This window comes from Erythrolamprus reginae, chromosome 3 (assembly GCF_031021105.1).
Source record: "Erythrolamprus reginae isolate rEryReg1 chromosome 3, rEryReg1.hap1, whole genome shotgun sequence".
Lineage (NCBI taxonomy): Eukaryota > Metazoa > Chordata > Lepidosauria > Squamata > Dipsadidae > Erythrolamprus > Erythrolamprus reginae.
The window spans coordinates 157,950,286-157,973,342 of NC_091952.1; the positions used below are offsets into that span (position 1 = coordinate 157,950,286).

The 23,057-nt window shown below is 38.3% G+C and overlaps 1 protein-coding gene across 1 annotated transcript in view; it reads right to left on the reverse strand.

Annotated features, from left to right (window-relative positions):
* The window catches only part of MYO10 (myosin X), a 177,513-nt gene that overhangs the window by 44,027 nt on the left and 110,429 nt on the right, over nucleotides 1-23,057 (reverse strand). The window contains exons 18-19 of the mRNA XM_070747109.1: nucleotides 21,825-21,933; nucleotides 19,774-19,854 (exon numbers count right to left, since the gene is read on the reverse strand). Coding sequence (XP_070603210.1) covers nucleotides 19,774-19,854; nucleotides 21,825-21,933 — 190 coding nt within the window. The remainder of the gene's footprint in view (nucleotides 1-19,773; nucleotides 19,855-21,824; nucleotides 21,934-23,057) is intronic.

Sequence of the window (23,057 nt, forward strand, 5' to 3'; positions counted from 1 at the left end):
TCTACTATATCTCTATAAGCTTCATTATATATTATTGTGCATTGGACAAAATAAATAAGTAAGTAAGTAAGTAAGTAAGTAAGTAAGTAAATAAATAAGTAAATAAATAAATAAAAATAAATAAAAATAAATAAAATAAAATAAAATTTGTATGCCTCCCTGAGTCTACGGAGAGGGGCGGCATACAAATCTAATAAATAACAATAATAAAAATAATAAAAAATAATGGTGTTACACTCTTAATGTAATTCATTCATAAGGATAAAGAAGTAATAATAATAACCTCAAAGTTCAGATTAAAAACAAACATAAAGAGCTTAAAGTTTTATGTCTATAACTATTCAAGTGATACAACTTTGATTCAACACATACAACTTTGAAATATAGCTAATATTTAAAATTACTATTAATATTATTAAATATAGTTATTGGTATCAATATATTATTCTTACAGGAACAGTTACACAATCATCTCTTCAAGAGTCCCAGAATGATTGATCTCTGAAGACTGAGTCAGTGAATCCACTTGTGCTACAGTGCACCAATCAAGAAGAACAAAGCTGGATCCACAAGCAAACTGCATAACTGCAGGAATTTTGCTTGAACTGAAAAATTATTAATTTTTATCTCCCCACTATCTTAAAGAACCTGCAGTTAACTATTGATCACACATCTAGAGAAAGATGCCTAACTAAACCAATGATTGGTTCCAGGGTACAGATAAGAAATCATCTCCAGCAACAATCAATCACTGTATTTCTCCTTTAATTATAACTTCCATTGCATTGATCTGCAGAGTTTGTGATGCCTGGTACCAGATGCTTGGCAACATAATTCAATGCTGATCACCAAAATGAAAAAAAAGAATTCAAAGAGATTTTCACATATATCAGAGCATGTTTGATTCAACAGATCACACTTCTGTGACAAGCAGAATGGGAAAATGATCTATGATGGTGGTTTTTTTTAAAACCATTTGGAATACAATTTCAGCTGTATACAGTAGTTGGTTCCACTGAAACTAAAGATTCAACAATGGTAGCTAAAGCAATTGAAAATTTACAGTGTTAAAAATTACACAGACAATAATTCCATTGGCCAGACAATGGCTTTATTCGTTAGGTAAATTGCTTCTGACCATTTCAATGAGATTTGAAAGGGGAGGGGCTAAGTGAAACTGTTCTCCTTTCTCTGTTGCTTATTAATGGCGTCTGAAAAATCATTATGGGAAATTAGGTTGTCTTAAAGCTAATATTTGATAGTCTAAATTAGGTACACTAAAAACATAGTCTACTGACTAGTTTTATGTTGCTAAGAAACAAAGGTCAGACAACTTTCAAAGGGCAAATTATTCCCATCTCCATGGTAAACTCACAGAACTTCTTTCATTTCAAACTTCGGCCCTGTAACTTGGGACAAAAAAGTTCTACTAGTTTTATTATTCTCCCAAATAATTGTGCATTACATTGGTTCCATAACTGATCTTCCATCATGTCCATGTGTTAATACCTGACAACGTTCCTTGTACACAGGAAAAGAAAGAAGACATTATATTGCCACCTGCTGATTTCCATCCTATAGCCAGGTACTTGCAAAGTAAGCATTTTTGGATGGTGAGGGAATCTGTTGGCCTTATTTCAAAAAAGTAAGAAGCTTCTTGAAAGTATGGATGACAGAGATTTATAATTGCCTTGGCATGTTTATATTGACCAGTCAACAGACTCTATACTGCAGATCTCAGATTTTTTTAAAAAAAATTACTGGTGCCTAAAGAATTAGAACTGTGTTTTTCAATCCACTGCCTAGTAAAACAATTAAGGCTGCTGCTTTTTTAAAGGCTGAAAAACCCTATGAGAGTGCCTGAAAACACATAGTGCTTTCTTTCCCAAGTGAACCTCTCCCCCTTTTCTTTCTTTGCATGGTTTAAGCATTACAACTTCATCGATGCCAACTCTGTTTAACATTAACCAGCGTCTTCCTCAATTAAGATTTGCAACCTCCCATCAAAGGCTGATTTAAAATTCTAGATAAATGTGGATTTATCTGTGCAATTAAAAAACTAGCTAAGGAAAATCAATAACCCTCCCACCCTAGAGGATTTATTCAAATTTTTAAAAAATCCTAAAGCTACCCTCTTGATTTGCAACCAAGTCTGGAGAATAAGAGACCTTCTGTCTGAATTTGACCATGAGGTCAAATTATGTAGAATGGAAGCATCAAAGGATTGCTTTGCATATTCTTTTTTTGGCTGACTCAGGAGCACTTGACTGAAGCATAGAAGAGGTGGCAAGGCCCTGTATTTTTAATCTCTGCTAACAGCAAGGGTAAGAGATTAAAGTAGCTTCATTGTAGAGGTTCCTGCTGCTAGTAAGCAGAAATCAGGAAAGTCAATACAGAACAGATATTTCTTGATTGATAAAAGGACTGTGATGAATCAGATATTTGGTTCTCTGTCAAATTAGGAAAATAATAAATGAGTAATAGATTTTTGTCAAAATTTCAGTGTTTTGTATCTGTAACATGTAAAATTTAAGACAGCATGAACTAGGCATTCAAGCTACTCTAGATCCTTAAAACCAGGTTAACAATATGTATGTCATAATTTACTGTACAAATAAGCATGTTATTATTTACTGTGGTGACCTAATTTACCCAGCATGTTAAGACAGTATCTAAAGCCACAAGGAATTCAATCAATTTTTTACATAGGGCACCAAACTGAAGATCAATGTAACTACGGTTAAGTAAGTTTTAGTCCTAGGGATTTTAAGAGAGGTCATTTAAGTACTTTAGTTCTTTGTATCTAATGCTTTAAAAATATTGTAGTCTTTCGAGACTAAATGCTGTTAAACTCATTGGGTCTTATTTTGCACAAATATACATTGGATTGGGTTTTCACATTTATTTATGAAGTATACTTTCAGTAAGTTCAAAGCAACACACATGGCGATTCCAACTCTTACTTTTTGTCAAAAGAAAGCTGTGAGTTAGCTTGGCTTTAGATAGAATGCTTAGCCTAGTGTTACCAGAGAATTTCCATGGTTGTAAAAGTATGTATCAGTTTTACCCCGACATTTCTATATTTTCTGATGAATTTAGGGCAGTCTTTCATGTGTGAAAGTCGATACTTCCATGAATTGGCATTTAATAATATCTTTGTTTTAAGAAGCAAAATCCTTTCACAACCATTTGTTTTATCTTTCTATTAGGTTATTCAAAAGCTGCAGTCCTGAAGATTTTTATTTATTTTTATTTTATTTATTCATTTGTCCAATATACAAATGGCAGTGTAATGCATTAAAATAGAACTGCTATATACTGTATTTTACATAGTGATAAAAGCTACTATATAAAACTGTGACACTTAAGACATACAGAACATTACGTATGTTGATCTTTCTATGCATCTTTTATGTGTAGCATAACAATATTAAGCTGAATTTGAGGTAGCGGGGGTAGGCCGCTCATGGGGAAAAGGACTCGCTGCCTCAAAGCGATTCCTCATTCTGGCCCCCCAGAACCATCTAGCTCAACCCATGGTACTGGTGATAGATGAAATCCAGGCCTTGGGCTCAAGCTTCTTCTACTTAATACCAGGTCAGTTGTAAATAAAGCTTCCTTCATCCAGAACTGACTTAGATGAGGAGGTCGACCTGCCATGTGTGACTGAGACCTGGCTGGGTCCCAAGGGAGATGTTCCTCTCTTGGAAATGTGCCCAGCTGGGTTTCAAGTGCCATCAGCCGTGACTCAGGGAAGGGGAAGAGGAGTGGCTGTTATAGCCTGGAAGACCTTCAGCCTGCACAAGCTCCCTGCACCTGAGATAGTCGGCTGTGAGTCTCTCCTTGTGAAGTTGGAACTAAGACTTTAGATGGGCTTGTTGCTCACATACCTGCCTCCCAGCTGCGTGACAACAGCCCTGCCTGCACTACTCGAGGAGGTAGCCAGGATGGCGGTTGAATTCCCCAGACTGATAGTCTTGGGGGACTTCAATGTGCGGTCCCTCAGCAAATCCTCTGGTTGGCGCAGGAGTTCATGGTGTCCATGGCAACCATAGACCTGACCCGGATAATACAGGGCCCGACTCATGGCGTTTCTTTCGGGGCAGTTGAGTAATGATCTGAAATCAAGGGGCTTAGACATCTTGCCTTGGTCAGACCATTTTCTGCTATGGCAGGTGGAACCAATTAGGTGGTTCTGCCCCAGACACCTAATAGATCCAGTAGGATTTCAGAGGGTGCTTGGGAAAATACTTGACTCGCTTATACACAATTTGGCAGAATCCCTGATAGCAGTCTGGAATATGGCTGCAAAGAGGGATCTGGACCGGACTGCTCGTTTGTGACCACCCTGTGGCAGTAGACCCAGGAGATCTCCTTGGTTCTCCAAGGAACTTGGGGATGAAATGCCAGAAGAGACATCTAGAGGAGCATTGGAGATCCAGTAAATCTAGATCTGACCAAACACTGTTAAGATCTTATATCAAGACTTATCTAGTGTTGATCAAGACGGCAAGATGTTCATATCTTTTTGCCTTGATTGCATCCACGGAATCTTACCCAGTTGCCGTATTCTAGGTGACTCGCTCCCTCCTGAATGCCAGGGGGGAGGACCTTTGCAAGGCGGTGCTGAGGATTTAAATAAGTTTTTCGCGGATAAAGTCGCACAGATCCAGACGGACCTGGATTCCGACTGGGCAGTTTTAACAGAAATGACAGGGACAGGTCTTAGTCCAGTTGTGTGGAAAAAATTTGAACTGGTAACATCTGATGAAGTGGACAAAGCCATGGGAGCTGTGAGCTCCTCCATCTGTTTATTGCACCCGTATCCCTCCTGGCTAGTTTCTACCAGCAGATAGGTGACACGAAGCTGGATCCAGGCGGTTACCAACACTTTGTTGATGGAGAAGGTCCCTTGAAGCAGGCGGTGGTGTGCCCCCTCCTCAAGAAGCCTTTCATGGATTCGGCTATTTTAAATAACTATTGTCCTGTCTCCAACTTTCCCTTTTCTAGAGAAAGCTGTTGAGAAGATGGTGGCACTCCAGCTCCTGTGGTCCTTGGATGAAGCCGATTATTGTGACGCTCCTTGGATGAAGCTGATTATTGTGACCCTCCTTGAATGAAGCCGATTATTGTGACCCTCAGCAGTCTGGTTTCAGGCCCGGCCATAGCACTGAAACTGCTTTTGTCGTGCTGACGGATGATCTCTGGCAGGCCTGGGATAGGGGTCATTCCTCTATCCTGGTGCTTCTTGATCTCTCAGCAGCTTTTGATACCACCAACTATGGTATCCTTCTGTGCCAATTGAAGAGATTGGGAGTGGGAGGCACCATCTTATAGTGCTTCTCCTACCTCTCCAGTCAGTCGCAGTCGGTGTTGGCAGGGGGTCAGAGGTTGAATCCCAGGCCCCTCCTTTGTGGGGTTCCTTACGGGTCGGTTCTCTCCCCCTGGCTATTTAATATCTACATGAAACTGCTGGGTGAGATCATCCAATGATATGGGGCGAGTTACCAACAGTATGCTGATGATACTCAGCTGTACATTTCCACCCCGTGTCAATTCAGTGAAGCAGTGGAGGTGTTGTGCCAATGCCTGGAGGCTGTTAGGGTCTGGATGGTTGTCAACAGGCTTAAGTTTTGCCTCTCAGGGACAACTATATCTGTCCTTCCATCACCCTGGGGGGAGGGGGGGGTTTGACCCCCTCAGAGAGGGTCCGCAACTTGGGAGTCCTCCTTGATCCACAGCTGAGGCTAGAACCTCATCTCTCAGCTGTGGCGAAGAGGATGTTGGCACAGGTCCTATCTGGACAGGGGGGTCTCTTCTCACAGTCATTCTCACCCTCATCACCTCACAGCTCAATTACTGCAATGCTCTCTACATGGGACAATGTTTAAAAAGCATTCAGAGATTGCAGCTAGTCCAAAATGCAGCCATGCAAACAATTATGGGCCTACCGAGGTATACCCATGTATCACCATCATTCCATGAGCTGCATTGGCTACCAATAGGTGTCTGAATGTAATTTAAAGTTTAAATGACTTAGGACCAGACTATTTATAGAACCATCTCCTGCATCATGCATCCCAGCGGCTGGTCAGATCCCACAGAGTTGGGCTTCTTCAGGTCCCATCAGCCAAACAGTGTGGCAGCTCTGGTCCTTTGGAACCATCTCTCCTCAGAGATTTGCACTGCCCCCACCCTCCCAGCCTTTTGAAAGGTCTTAAAAACATACCTTTCCCGGCAGGCCTGGGCCGTTGAGCGCTGACACTATGCTCTGGGCGTATAGTATGATTGTGATGGAATGAAGTTGATTGAATGGGGCTTTTTAAGATTGGGATTTAAATGTTTGGATTTTCAAATGTAGCTTTTACAATAGGTTTGTGGGCGGGGGGGGTTTGAATATTTTTTTTGATTTTTTTTTTAAATGTAAGACAGACAGAACTAACAACATTTAATAGGAGCTACCATTGCTCCTCTTATTATAGAAGTCTTCCTAATAAAAAAATAAAAAGATAATTCTATTTTAGATCAATACAGAAAAGTAAACTTATCGATGAAATATCTGTTTGTATACAATACTAATATACAAAGAAAAATAAACCTAAAATTTCAAACATTTTCTATTGATTATATAATTATGATTAAATAGTTAAACTCAGTTATTAGAAATAGTGTTATTCATTGAATTTCACTGTAAGTTGTATTCAAAAATATACATTTTACTGTTTCATACTTTGTTTTATTATATTCAATAATCTTTTTTTCTCAAATCCACCATTTATACACTTTTTCCCAAATTTTATAAAATTCAGATTCCACTTGATTATTTAACCTTCTCGTCACCATATCCAATTCTGCACATTCCATAATCTTCCTAAAAACCTCTTCGTCTTTTGGAATTTTTTTAATGCTATAAGCTGCCCTGAGTCCCCTGGGGAAGGGCGGCCTAGAAATCCAAATGATAGATAGAGAGATAGAGAGATAGTTAGATAGATAGATAGATAGATAGATAGATAGATGATAGATAAAAGGCCCATCAGTATAATCTGAGAGCAGTTACAAAGTTGCATATTTTCCTGTAATAATTATACAAAACAATTATACCAATACAGCATATTGTTATTCACAAATATCGACAGATGGAAATCACCAATATTTAATCTCCCTCAAGGTAAATTATTTATTACTTAGAGCTGACTTGTGCACAGGTACACCTTAAATGAATTTCCATTTTCCCAGTTATGAAACCAACTGCAAACTAGTCCTCAGGGACAAATCCACTTTAAGTTAACCAGCATTTATGTTACTTTATGCCTCCCCTGGGAGAGCTTCTTGCAGTTAAGTATTTTTAAAAAATCACATGATCAGCAGAAATACAACTGATCTCATGTCTCCCATCATTACAATACCAAGTTGGGTAAAGCTGTAGCTGTTTAAATTCAGTTACTTGGACATGAATATAGAGATTGCAGTTTCTCAGCATGGAAATTCAGTCTTGAAAAAAAGCTGTTCTGGTTGTATGTTACCTAATCACGCTGCTTTTGAATGTCAATGTAATGCTTGAAATAAATGTTGAAATTTGACATGCATTTATATATTACAATCTCATATTTTAAGGGGATTCTATAATTTTATGGGGATAGTTTGAAAATATAATACAGAAAGGAATCTTAAAACATCAGTTTATTCAGCAAAAATGCCAGAATTTTAAGAAAGACCAATGTCTCTAATAAAGGTTTTAGGTTTTTAGTTCTTGCCGGGTTTTTAAAAAATCAATTATTGTTGAAAGATTTTTAAAATGAGTGTTTATATTATGCAGGGTGGCAGGCAATGAGGAGGAGAAGGTAGGAGACCAACTGTAACTTATTAACATTCTGGATTGCTTAACACAATGCAACTTTGTCAAAAGTTTTATGAGATAATCGTGTTTGTCTTAATTTAGTACTGACTTGCAATGCATTTTGGGATACCTTAAAAAAACCCTTTGCTAATAATCTACCATGAAGCAAGGTTGCCTTATTACCATGACCTGACAAATATGGTTTAACAAAAGATAATCTTGTGAAATGATATGATTTTAGACAAAATGGAATTAGCTAGAGAAATTAGCAAGAAGGAAGGAGTCCGTTTAGTGCTGTACTTGTTTCTTGAAAGAAAGAATTAAGACCTCTGTATTATCCATGGCTCATCCATCAATTCTCCGATTTTGGCTACTGTATCAACATCTACTCTGGGCTTCAAAGTGTAGAACTCACAGCCTAATTTCACAGGGAGATGTGGTTACTTTAGGCATCTTCTGAAACAAGATTCTTCTGGTGATTATTGTTTAGAAAAGCTGTGAATATCTGGTTCTTCACCCAGGCCTTTTTGTTTATTTTAAGATGTCCAGAGTTATTGAGTGGCATACAAATTTAATTAATTAGTTAATAATTCTGACAGGCAGTGAGTACTCTGGTTGCTCCTTTTTACTAATAGGTTACCCAAATCCCTTGACTCTTAAAAGTTCTATTGGCCATAATTTCAGCTATGACAGCCAGAGCCGAGAAAAACAGCATTTTTTTAATTTTGTTTAAAAAAAAATCTATATTATTTTTATAAATAACTCAAAGCAGTGAACAGATCTAATGCTCTTTCTATCTCCTGCTTTCCCCACAACAAAAATAATCCTATGAGATGGATTGGGCAGAGAGAGACTGGGCCAGAGACATCGGTCGAGAGTCAAGGGAGATTGGAGTTCATAGCCTCCAGGTTCTAGTCAGCTGCCTTAAGCAGTAAACCAAATAGGCTCTATCTATACTGAACTATAGATTTTTGGAGAAAATAAATTAAGTAAAACTTAATTCTTTAGCTGAGTTTCCTAATTCCTGAAAGCAAAAGTATTTTGACCAACCTGTGCCTTGCTCTATGCTTTTTTTATATGATTATTCTAATATAAGATTTTTTTTTCTCTTGCTGGCAAAGCTTGCTATGCAATCCGGGACCGCCTTCTGCCGCACGAATCCCAGTGACCAGTTAGGTCCCACAGAGTGGGCCTTCTCCGGGTCCTGTCAACTAAACAATGTCGTTTGGCGGGGCCCAGGGAAAGAGCCTTCTCTGTGGCGGCCCCGGCCATCTGGAACCAACTCCCCCCAGAGATCAGAATTGCCCCTACCCTCCTCACCTTTCGTACGCTCCTTAAAACCCACCTCTGTTGTCAGGCATGGGGGAATTGAGATATACCTTCCCCCTAGGCCTATACAATTTATGCATGGTATGTTTGTGTGTATGCTTGGTTTGTAATAAAGGCTTTTAGTAATGTAAATATTAGATTTGTTTTATGCTGTTTCTTATTATTATTATTTATTATTATTATTATTATTATTATTATTATTATTATTATTTATTAGATTTGTATGCCGCCCCTCTCCGTAGACTCGGGGCGGCTCACAACAATAACAAGAACAATGTAAAAACAAATCTAATAATTTAAAAAACGCTAAAAAAACCATTATTAAAAGCAAACATACACACAAACATACCATGTATAAACTGTATAGGCCCGGGGGAGATGTCTCAGTTCCCCCATGCCTGACGGCAGAGATGGGTCTTAAGAGCTTTACAAAAGGCAAGGAGGGTGGGGGCAGTTCTAATCTCCAGGGGGAGCTGGTTCCAAAGGGTCGGGGCCGCCACAGAGAAGGCTCTTCTCCTGGGTCCTGCCAAACGACATTGTTGTTAAATAATCTAATAAATAAATAAATAAAGTATCTTCCAAATTCTATATAAATTGTGATCAGGAAGATCAATGCACCAGACAAATATTTTGATTATCACCTTTCTCCAGTTCCCAGCATCTGAAACCGTTATGTTCCTCCTCCCCATCCCAATTTCATGGTTGGATCACCATTCTTGGCTGGTGAAATGCACTTAACTTGGAACCTTGAACACTGTTAGACCATATCTATTTTATGCAGCAGGGTTGGTTCATTACAGCTCTGAAGATGACTTTAAAAATTCTTTTTTTGGTTAGTGGGCTTTGATTGATGTATTCAGAACAGTGCTGGGTAATAAAGTCTAGTCACCCATTACTTTTCTACAATACCACAGACTGATGCTAATTCAGGAGAACTATAAGAAATTATATACTAGCTCAATCCAGCTTCTGGCATTCCCTGGAATGCTGGCCTAGAAAAAAATGTAACAGGAGTCATGCCAACTCTCTAGAGATACGAAGTACTGACAACTGTCCCATATTGCAGCTTAGACTGAAAACTTCGTATCTGCTTTGTCTGCTCCTACCTTGTTCTTCAAGCTTAACCACCTCAATCCTGTTCCCTGTACCAACAGAACCATTATTTCTTGGAACTAACTCCACCTATAATCTTATCTAAATGTCCACTGCTTTTCTTGGCCTGACTCACTCAAATAACAGATCCCCCCACTGTTTGCCTTGCAAACATCATTTTCATCATTATCATCACAACAGCAGCTAACAGGCGACAAATGTCAGCTCTGCAAAGAATCTGAAAAAACGTTAGCTGGTGCAAAATTGCCCAGAGTGATCACAAACAGTGGCATGACAAAGCAACAACAATGGTCCATTGGAATATCTATAAGAAATATCATTTACCTGCAAGTAGGAACTGGTAGGACCAAAACAAAGAAAAACAAATAGAAAATAAGTAAGCTAAAGTGATTTGGCACTTTAGAATTCAAACATGCAAGGACTGGACATACAACAGACCAGACTTGACAATTGTTGATAAGACACCCCCCCCCAAAAAAAAAATCTAGACAGTGAACATTGCAATATTTGGAGATAGCAGAATAGAATAGAAAGAACTGGAGAAATCACAAATGCAAATACAGTGATCCCTCGATTTTCGCGATCTCCTTCTTCGCGAAACGCTATATCGCGATTATTCCCATCCGATGACGTCACTCTCTTCCTTCCTTTCTCATCTTTCTCTCTCTCTCTCTTTCTCTATCTTGCTTCTTCCTCTCTCACACTCTCTTCCTCCCTCTCTCATCTCTTTCTTTCCTTCTCTCTCTTTCTCTATCTCTCCCCCTCTTGCTGGCGGGCAGCGGGCGGGCGGCGGGCGGGCGAGCGGGGCCATCAGCGAGGAAGACCCAGGGAAGGTTCCTTCGGCCGCCCAGCAGCTGATCTGCTCGGCAGCGCAGCGAGGAGCCGAATCGGGGTTTCCCCTTTGCGTGGGCGGCGGGGAAACCCCGATCTTCATCTGCTCGCTGCTGCTGCGCTGCCGAGCAGATCAGCTGCTGGGCGGCCGCAACAGCAGCGAGCAGACGAAGATCGGGGTTTCCCCGCTGCCCACGCAAAGGGGAAACCCTGATTCAGCTCCTCGCTGCGCTGCCGAGCAGATCAGCTGCTGGACGGCCGAAGGAACTTTCTCTGAGTCTTCCCCGCCGCCCACGCAAACTCCACCATCTGCGCATGCGCGGCCATGAAAAAAGGGCATGCATGCGCAGATGGTGTTTTTACTTCCGCAACCCTACATCGCGAAAAATCGATTATCGCGAGGGGTCTTGGAACGGAACCCTCGCGATAATCGAGGGATCACTGTACTTGCAAATAGAAATAGAACTGACAAAAGTTCTGCAGTGCAATCTGCGGTGCAATCTCAAAACATCTGGAGCACCATCTGAACACCACTGGCATTGGCAAAATCACCACCAGTAAATTGCAAAAGGCAGTTTTACCTGGAATGGTTTACATCCTGTGATAATAGCTTTGACATTATTTACGGGACCGCCTCTTTCTTTCTTTCTTTCTTTCTTTCTTTCTTTCTTTCTTTCTGTCTCTCTCTCTCCTTCTTTCTTTCTTAGATTTGTATGCCGCCCCTCTCCACAGACTCGGGGCAGCTCACAACAACAATAAAACAATGCACAACAAATCTAGTAATCTAAAAATCACTAAAAACCCCTTATTAAAAGCAAACATGCCATGCATAAACTGTATAGGCCCAGGGGAGATGTCTCAATTCCCCCATGCCTGACAGCAGAGGTGGGTTTAAGGAGTTTACGAAAGACAAGGAGGGTGGGGGCAGTTCTAATCTCTGGGAGGAGCTGGTTCCAGAGGGTCGAGGCCACCACAGAGAAAGCTCTTCCCCTGGGTCCCGCCAAACGACATTGTTTAGTCGACGGGACCCGAAGAAGGCCAACTCTGTGGGACCTAACCAGTCGCTGGGATTCGTGCGACAGAAGGTGGTCCTGGAGATATTCTGGTCCGATGCCATGAAGGGCCCGATGTCATAACCAACACTTTGAATTGTGAGACATTACATAGGAATACTGAGGCATGCACATTGATGCTTTTGCTGATGTATTTGGACCACATTTCTGGGTAATCCTCAAGAACAGACCTGTGTAGAGCAGATTGTCAAGTCACAAATTAACTAAGGAATGACTGTCTGAAAGACTCATTGGTCTAGGACATGTGCCGAAAGAGAAGTGGATGGTCTGCCCATGCCATAATAGAAACTAAAATTAAATTTTATTCATCATTTGATTGGAGTCACTAGGTCTTTCTCTCTATTTAATACTTAGGACTGGAATTCCTTTAAAAAAAATCAGATATGAGTTTAATTCCACAACTGTAACGAGACTAGTTATTTCCACTTAATAAATCTATTAAATGAACACAATTAAGATAAAAATCTTGCATTTGCTCTGGGAGGAGCCAGACAGAATTTTAATAAATCGTTCTTGTATTTCCATTTTATCAGCATAAATTGTTCTTTAATTATAAATGTCTTTCACAATAGAGAAATTAGATTGAAAACCTAATTTATAGATTTAAAACATTGCTGCTAGCTAGAATCTAATGAAAATATAACAAGTAACTAATCTGTATATTGGACAAGGGGTTTCTTTTTTGCAACATTGTTAAGAATTACAAAAGAGGATAAGTCCAAATTCTTCCTAGACAGTTCCAATATTCAAAATAGATTTCTTTCAAAAGAAACTTTAACATACTTTATTTGCTACTTTACATATTTAAAATATTCTAGCCCTATTAATCACTAATGTGAAGGATTAAAAAAACCAACCCCAGATTCATAAATAACAACCAACCTCCCTTTTTTTGCAAGGTAAAGTAAGATTACAATTTCCTTATTATTTGTTTTTATCAACCGGACTTGTCTGGAATTTCATATTTATTTATTTATTTATTTATTTATTTATTTATGTTATTTATTAGATTTATATGCCGCCCCTCTTCCTCACATTCAACTAATGTGCACCATCAACATTTGGTACAAAGATTGTAAAAATAATTCTAACTTGTAGAAAATGGCATGAATGAGTTTATATAGAATATATATTCATATTTTTTTTCAATTCTGTGCCCTTCTGTGTTACCTTCATCTCTTTCCCTGAAACTTTTATATAGTTCTGAAAGCCAAATATTATACATACCTATATGGGATTAATATAAAAGTATACAACTTAACTGCCTGGCACATTATTATGATATTTTTTTCAATTTCTAAATGTGCATAAAAGGTGTATTTTAATGCAGGGGTTCCCAACCTGTGAGCCATGGTTCACTACCAGGCCGTGGCCTATCCACAATGCGGCCAGTGCGAATGGCAGGCTGGTGTGCATGCAGAGCCCGATTCATACCAGCAGTGGGCGCTGGCATTTGCAATCCCACTCGTGCAAGCACCAGTGCTTGCAGCCCAATTTATGTGAGCAGTGGCTGCTGGCATTCAGTGTTTCTCATATGATTGGCAGGTATTTACATGCCCTGCTCACACAAATGAAGCTGTCCGTACATGCACACCTACCCGTTGCACAAAACCATCCCTTCTCCCCCACGCCAGACTGCCAACTCAGAAAGATAGGAGAACGCTGCTTTTAACACTTTCATTTTTCTATTTCTCCTGGGGAACAATTGAAGAGCTTGCTTAAATAGCCAAACTCTGCAATTTTCATAAATATCAAGTGATTTTAGTTTGAAAGCCGAAATGATCCTGCTGCAGCCTACTTCTATTTGCCTTATGACTGTGGCTTCCAAATAAATTACTTCAAATTTGTATCTGTAGATGGCCCTGACAACATCCATCTATTAAGAGATTTCTCTTACTTTCTTGAAACGAGTCCCTCTTCTAGTTCAGCAAAAATCTGCAATTCTAACCGCAGCAGCTGCGCATGCTAAGCACACGTTCACACAGAGGCACTGAGACTTGCACACAAAACAGGGCTTTCTTCAGACTGCTGGTATTTGGAGAGTTTCGTGTGATGTATTTGGCTATGTTTCTTTTAATTCATTCCTGCTGCTGCTAAGAGGAAGTCATGCCTGGCCAACGTTGGCTCAAGAGCAGCCACTGCTCTAATCAAAACTCCAGAGGGAGGAGTGGGCACTAATCTTCCTTTATGAGTGCTGAAAATGTGAACAATGCTGAAAACAAATATATTCTTCAGAGGCCTTCAGTGATAAGACATGAACAATATGCTTGCAAACAAAATCTAGCATAGGGGATAGGAACTCTAAATATTTTCACTGCAAGGAAACAAATTGCCCTCCAATTGTGCTTCCATTTCAAACTTCTCATCATCAGCCTTCGTATCTCCCTGAATTGTTGCCATGTCTACATACAGAATCCACTTAGAATTTAAGACATCTTTCTAGAAATCCTTGACAAGGATTTACTTTTTGTTTGCTTGAGTATTCAGAAGAAGAAAAACACTAGTACTTGCACAGCTTGAAAATACAAAGGTTTGCAAACAACAATTTCTCAAGTCTACCTCTATTTCTTTCAAGTTTCAATTGTAGTCTGTCCTCTTTCTTACAACAACATGATGTGACAGGAGGTAGTCCTGAGTGATAGTCCTGCTATGCTCCTTTTCTTGACTTTTTCAGTAGTAATTTTGCCAATTGTGATCATGCTCCAGTGCAGAAACTCAAAAGTGAATATCAATAACAATCCATTAATTTTAGTAATTAAGTGAAGCTGAAGTGAGAACTTACTCAGTTTGTTCAACTATTCTGTTATTTCCTAGGGTTTCAAGGAAGAAAAGGTGAACAGAAGACAACTCTGCAAAAAATAACAGCTGACAACTTCAATGAAGAGCTGGACCACAAGGCAGTGGTCTCTAGCAGGCTAAAGAGTTCTGAAAGATGGAATCATCTTCTTCCTCAAACCAGGATCAGCACTTTTGAAAGGATATCAAGTTTGCATAACTCTTTTTCAAATCAATTTTAGAAAATTGCTTGTTAACTGTTTTTCAGATATTGGAAACCTTTGACTGGACAAATTTAACAGCAGATGTGAGTGGCAACACTGAAGCTCCAATATGGCTCCAGTCATATCCTGACAGTGAGCTTTTTTCAATCTTTAGCCAAAGAAAGTTTTAACTACAAGTTTAAGAACTTAATTTGTTTCTGTTTTTTTAATAAACAAAAGAGTGACTAAAAATGTAACAAATTTCACATGGATTAAGGGTCCAAATCAGGGATGAAATGTTCCTGGTTCAGGTGTATCTGCCAGTGGTCGGAGAGCTGTTAGCCCGGATGCCATAATTTTAGTTATTTACCCTCTGCACATGTACAGAGTGCCTCTACTGATTATTAACCCTTTTTATGACAATGTATTGTAAAACAAAATAAAAAAGAATGAGATGTAGCGATAGAGACCATGTGAAAGTTGTATGCAGCAAACTGCCTATCTCTAATGGGCCTCTTATGCTTACATGATCTCACCCAGTTCACATAGTCAAAATGATTTAGGACATTATCCCTGACTGGTATATGATCTCATCTAGGTTGTATCAACAGGATGTTCTTAAGGATTGGCGAGGTGAATTCACTAATAAAAATTCTGTTATTTCTTCTCCCTTTGCTGCTTAAAAAACTGTATCCAAAGCAATAAACACTGTGAAGGCAGACAGACATCTTAGCATTCTGCAATGACTTGTCTTTAACTCCAGCATAGAAGCACCTCATCAATGTTATTTTCTAAGAAAATTTATGGGGACAATTTGGGGTTCAGAAACTTTAGTGGAAATTTATGCTATATGGGAATATTTGCATGGCAGTTTCCTCTAGGCAATAAATGAGGACTTTTATTCTAGAGAACAGACACCGAACCTACAAAATGTTTTCATGTAAGTGGCCATGATAGATATAGTAACAATTTTTTAAAAATCTATGAGTTATAGTATACTTTGAATTAGCATAATATGTATTTTTCTAATACAGAATTTGAAAAGTCTAGAGTTCTAGTAAAATTAAATGATTGAACGTTAGTGCATATTGGATTATAGACTTCAGGTTTAGTTAAGGTCAAAATACTTAAATTGCTCACTATGCTTGGAATTTCTCAAATAGATCCTTATCAAGGTAAAAAAATGTTGCTCAATCTTCTTGTTCTGGTTAGCCCCTGAAAGCTTTCATAATTTAATTTTGAAGTCAACCTTGTTCCAGCAACTGACAGGCAGCTGAAAATATTTATCCAAGATCTTGGTGGCTACTAAAATTTCCTGTACTTCTTCGGTCTCTTGCTCCCAAATCACACAATCTGCATGAGCAGCACAAGCAAGAAGGGCATATCCAACAATCTTAAATCGGGGAGTGTGGAGGGATAGGGACAGTACAATATTTGTCTAATCATATATCAAATTTTACGTTTTCCAGGATGCAAATGGAAGAGTTATCCCAATATAGAGGTTTATGTGGGTAAATACATAACCAAACACATTCTTTTTGTTGGAAGGATATAAACTAAAAGACCATGCAGAAAAAGGTTTGGTTATTTTATGGCAAAAGCTCTATGATCACATGTTTTCTAAAGTTTTGAGTGTGGTTTCATTAGCATTCATGCCTGTCTCTCCAATTGATGTTTCCTACTCCTGATTCTTTAGTAAAAATGCTTCATGGTGCAGCACAATTACATATGTACAGTATTTCAGAAGGTTGAGATAAGGAAACAATGCACACGTTGCACATGATCACGTCATTCATTAACAGCTGTCACTTTCTTCCCACAACTGAGAAGTCTCTATAAGAACAAATCTAGTCGGTCATGCTTCTTGGTTGTCAATATAATTTAAAACTTCCATGTATATGACTTTTTAAAAAAAAACATCCATGTATTTTATGGAAAGATTATACATTTATATGCAAATAATTATTTTCACACACAGAATAGCACAAATAGGCTCTCCTATAGTATTGAAGAACCTATTTGCCTGCAAATTAAATTATTCTTCAGGAGGGGCACTTCAAATCACTGTTAATTCCTGGGAAGATTTCAGAAGTGAAATCTTATACTCTTATCTCCAAGAAAAATATTGATGTTGTCTATAAAATAATAGAAACAGGATAACTATTTTTTAAAAGATACAGTATTTTTAAACATGCTGATAGTAGAGCCATTGGAAAATTTGGTCAGTAAAACAGGTAATAATATGCATAACAATACAGGAACAACTAAGCATTCATCACAATCTCTCTTGTGTATTTGAGGAAAAGAGAAGCAGGATTCTTGTCTCGTGTCTTTTACTGTCCGTAAATGATTTCTAATATGTTTAAGAATGTGATTCTTCATAAAAGCTTTGACCTTACATATGAATCATTTTGAAAGGTAAATGTCAAACGTTAGTTAAACTTGATATACTGGTAATACATGACAATGGTACCAGTATAGTTTAGATGCTGTCTTGACAACTAGCCAACCTTTCAGTATTTTTCCATTAAAAAAATATCAAGAGCCAAATTCAGCAAACTAGGATCCCTGGAATCCAATCTATTCCTACTTTTGCTGTACTTTTTGCTTGTTTCGTTTAGATTAGGCAAGCAGTTATCACAAATGGCATATCCCACCATGGCCTCCTTCCTATTATGCCTTGCACCTGTCATCTATTCTAAGCCAAGAGGGATAGTTTTTCTTATAATTTCCTGTAGTGATTTTTCTTTTCAGAAAAAAATTGAGGGCAGAAAACAACATTACTTGAGATATTTATAGTGTTCATCTGATAAATTCATTTATTAGAATACATGAAACTTTATTTGCAGTGTTCTGATTCGTTATTCATTATTTTGAACATAATAGTTGGGCAAAGGCTTATGTACCGAAAGAAAAAAACTTGAAAACAACAGAACTGAGAAACAGAGCATATACAACTAGGAAGAGTCCAGGAAAGTAACAATGATGAAAATCAGGATTCAACAGCGGATATTAAGCTCAAGGTAAATAAAAATAATTTATATCAATAGTTCTAAAACCAACAACTGACCTTCTCAAAAATTGACTTTCCCACTATGATCTTTAGGGAAATGCAACTATTTATTCCATAAGAAATAAATTTTAAATTTAGAAATCACAGACTTGGAGAAAGGAAAATGTACTATGTTTTGCTCTTCCAGTTCCCACATACTTTAAAAATTACTGTATTTGGAAAACAGTGGTCTCAATGTAATAAACAATATATAAAAATTGTAATTAATAATATTAAATATGGCAATTTATCAAAAAGATTTAAAAAATAATAATTTCTAGAAGAACCACAGTGGCATTTTCCTGAAAAATCACAAAAGTATTTGCTTTGTTCAAGAATGATCTCTGAATCATTTACGAATGTAGGTTTATATTCATGATTACAGTTCCTCTGGACTATGAAAGAATCCTTAAGTATTTTCACAAACATATATATGGGCTGAATATCTGGGATGAAAAAAATCAAGATTACCCTGGGAAGAATGAGGGGATTTAAAAAACCCGTTCTTTATTTCCATCTAATGTTGGCCCCAGTTTTGAAGCCCAGATATTATAAACAGAACATATATTATAATCAAATTATAATTAATTTGATTATTATTAATCAAATTAATCAAAAGCTGTACATTAAAGTTTGCTTTAATAACCACTACATTCTGACTGGAATCAACTGAAATTGGGATCAGCAATTCCATTGCTAAGCAAGGGAGTTATAAAGTAAAACATCACATGACCACATTCAATTTACAAAATCAGTTCTTTCTAGTTCTACCTAGGCTTAAGCAAATCACCTGTGGTCATTAAGCATATCACATGAGTACAACTTGTTACTTTCTGCCATCTTCCCCATTTACTTTGCTAACTGGAAACTGGTACAAACACATATACACACACACACTGAAATAAATGTGCACTAAACTCAATAGAGCTTACTTCTGAATTAAACATTTCTGGAAATATTTTCTAACATCTGTCTTACTAGATCACTTAGTATAAACTACAAAATTATGCACCTTCTTTATAAAGATAAATTATTTTTGCCAATTATTGATCAGTTATTTGTTAGATTCTATCAATGTATATTGATAGAATACATTGAATACATTTAGATTTGTATACCGCCCCGAGTCCGCGGAGAGGGGCGGCATACAAATCTAAATAATAAATAAATAAATAAATGAATATAACACAGCTTTGGAACCAATGGTGGGTTGCTAATGGTTTGCCCTGGTTTGGGCGAACTGATAGCAGCGGAGGCAGGCTCTGCGCACCCACCTGGCCATCATCACAAATGATTTGTGCATGCACAGAAGATTCTGTGTAGGAGCAGAAGTGCCACGTGTGAGCACGTTCACAGTTCCGAACTTGAAACGAAGGCAAGTGAAACCCACTACTGTTTGAAACATACCAGTAGATAAATATTTCAGATAAAAGGGAGTTGGCATCTTGATAAATGATAAGTAAAGTACTAGAGTAATTGCAAGAACAGTCCCTGAAGACTATGATAACATTCTATAGATACATCGTGAATGATCTAAGGTAAATGCAATCTTAAGCTTACCTTTTGCATATTTGGTTTGATACAGCGAACAAAGAAAGGGTTAGATGTGCTTAATGTTGCCATTAAGGAATGCAGCGAATCCTAAAAAAGAGAGAGAAAGAAAGAAGGAAAATATTAAATTTCCAAATCATCTCAGCAAAGCTTTCCTAATAATCACAATAGCGTCACCTAGTGGCACAGTGTACAAATTATTATTTTCTTACACTTTAAAAAAAATAACTCTATGACAAAGTAAATTTAATGATCAGACAGATAAAATCAATTTTGCTACACTGCATAATACACTTATCCTTATCTGGCGAGCGGTGTCAATGGCCTTAAAATTCAGAATTGAATACGTTATCTATTTAAATTAATTCTCACTTATAAAATTTAAAGTACAAAACAATTTTAAATTGCCCCTGATTCTCAAAGACAGAGATTCTTTTTTAAAAGGCAGAGTATATTTGCCCACAGAACTTGTCAAAAGTAAAATATCAAATTTGCTTTATCAAGAGATAAACCTAAAATAGTCTACTTTATCTTTATCTTTATGGCAGACATACACTTAGAAGGAATGCTATTGATGACAAACCAACTTGGAAAACAAAGTGCGAACAACTGGTTTCAGCCAAGAAATATATATATTTAATTTTAAATGATTAAGAAAACATTCTGAAAGAAAAACCCATATTCATAGCAGGAGATGACAGTCATTTTTTTCCATTAGTTTATTTATTATTTATTTTATTACTTGGATTTGTATGCCGCCCCTCTCCGAAGACTCGGGGCGGCTCACAACATGTAGAAACAAATCATAAGTAATCAAACAATTTAAAATTTTAAAGATTTAAAAAACCCCATATACTAACAGACACACACACAAGCATACCATATATAAATTAAACGTGCCCAGGGGGAGATGTTTCAATTCCCCCATGCCTGACGGCAAAGGTGGGTTTTAAGAAGTTTACGGAAGGCAGGAAGAGTAGGGGCAGTTCTAATCTCCGGGGGGAGTTGGTTCCAGAGGGCCGGTGCCGCCACAGAGAAGGCTCTTCCCCTGGGGCCCGCCAACCGACATTGCTTAGTTGACGGGACCCGGAGAAGGCCCACTCTGTGGGACCTAATTGGTCGCTGGGATTCGTGCGGCAGGAGGCGGTCTCGGAGATATTCTGGTCCAGTGCCATGAAGGGCTTTAAAGGTCATAACCAACACTTTGAATTGTGACCGGAAACTGATCGGCAGCCAATGCAGACTGCGGAGTGATGGAGAAACATGGGCATATCTAGGTAAGCCCATGACTGCTCTCGCAGCTGCATTTTGCACGATCTGAAGTTTCCGAACACTTTTCAAAGGTAGCCCCATGTAGAGAGCATTACAGTAGTGGGATAAACCCCTGTCCCGGGCCCGCCAGAGATCATCCATCAACGCGACCAACGCAGTTTCCGTGCTGTAACCGGGCCTGAAACCCGACTGCCGGGGACCTAGATAATCGGCTTCTTCCAAGGACCGCTGGAGTTGGAGTGCCACCACCTTCTCGATAACCTTCCCCATAAAGGGAAGGTTGGAGACTGGACGATAGTTGTTAAGTACGGCTGGGTCCAGGGAGGGCTTCCTGAGGAGGGGGCGCACAAGCGCTTCTTTATAGAGTGATGGAAAAACTCCCCTCCCCAAGGAAGCGTTGGTAATCTCCTGGGCCCAGCTCCGTGTCACCTCCCTGCTGGCCGAAACCAACCAGGAGGGACACGGATCCAGTAAACAGGTGGCGGAACTCACAGCTCCAATGGCCTTGTCCACTTCATCAGGTGTCACCAGATCAAACTCTTCCCAGACAGGTGGACAAGTACGTGCCCCAGTCACCTCGACTGACTCGTTGTCAGTCGACTCTGTTTTACAATTGGAGTCGAGGTCGGCCCGAATCCGAGCGACTTTATCAGCAAAAAATGTGTTAAAGTCCTCGGCACTACTCTGCAAGGGCTCCCCAACTCCCCCCTGATTAAGAAGTTGAAACTGATTTGATCGGAGATTTAAACTACAATGTCTGTAAAAGCTTAGTGGATGAAAACAACTACCTTAAATTGTAAGCTGACTGTGGGCTTCCGATGCTTGCTCCCACACTTCAAAGTATCTTGACCGTTGCGGCTTGAAACATGCTCAAATAGGTCATATATGAAATCAAGGCTGAAATAGGAATTTAAATAATGTTTAAATAAGTAATGAAAACAAAGACCCAAAGTAAAGCCTATTGTACAAGGACTGTTCTTTCTTTTAAAAATATGGCTGCTTTTAAAAATTGATACTTCCCCACTGCTTGCCTACTTGAAAAGGGCTGATAATCCAAAACTGGATACCAAGTAGACTTAGGCCCTATCGTTATTTTTTCCTCTGAATGTTAAGAGCTGAATCAAGATACAGTATATAATGACCAGAAAAAGACTGCTACACATTACAGAGAACACAGCATTTAGATGAAGAGACCATTGCCATTTCATGTGATATTACATTAAATACTCTCACATTTTGGGTATCCCAGGGGAATTCTTCTCATACTTTTTAATATTAATATTACACTACTTCCTTACCTTTGCTGAACAGGCACATAGTGTTGAAAGCATATGCCATAATACTTGTGTTAGCTTTTAAGAGGCTAAAAGTCTCTGCTGTTTTTTACCACAGTGGACTAATAAACCTCTTTGACTCTGTTGATGGGATGATCAAATATTTTTATTTATTTATCAAACTTATTTGCCGCCCACCTCACAGTTCAGGTGACTCTTCTATAGTAGAAATACGGCAGAATCTGAAGTTCTCCAGGCATTCCTCAACTGTCACTAACATCTAATGTCCAGGCCAATAGTGACAGCTTTTATGAGTTGGTTAGTCAGCCAAATCTGGAGAATATTGGTTACTTATCTTTGAAGTACAATATTTTCTTGAATATGGTACTGAGCTTCTGAGAGAGAAGGTACAAACAAAACTAATTGTATGTTTGTTCTTTTATTTTAGAAAACAGTTGTGCTATCATTCCATATTAGAACTACTGCTCAAGGTACTTTACATTATTTGTATAAAGAATGTTGTGCAATATTTTATTAACGAGCAAAATATGGGATAAAAAACAAATGATAAAGATTCATCTAGATTCTGGATGTTTATAATAAATATTTGATTTACAGTATTCTAATAACCATGAATTTATTAACACCAAACTCTAATACAAAATAACTTCCATTTGGAATACATCTATATTATTTTAACATTTTTGTGTGTTTGCTGTTCTATTAATCTCTTCACATGCTGTTATT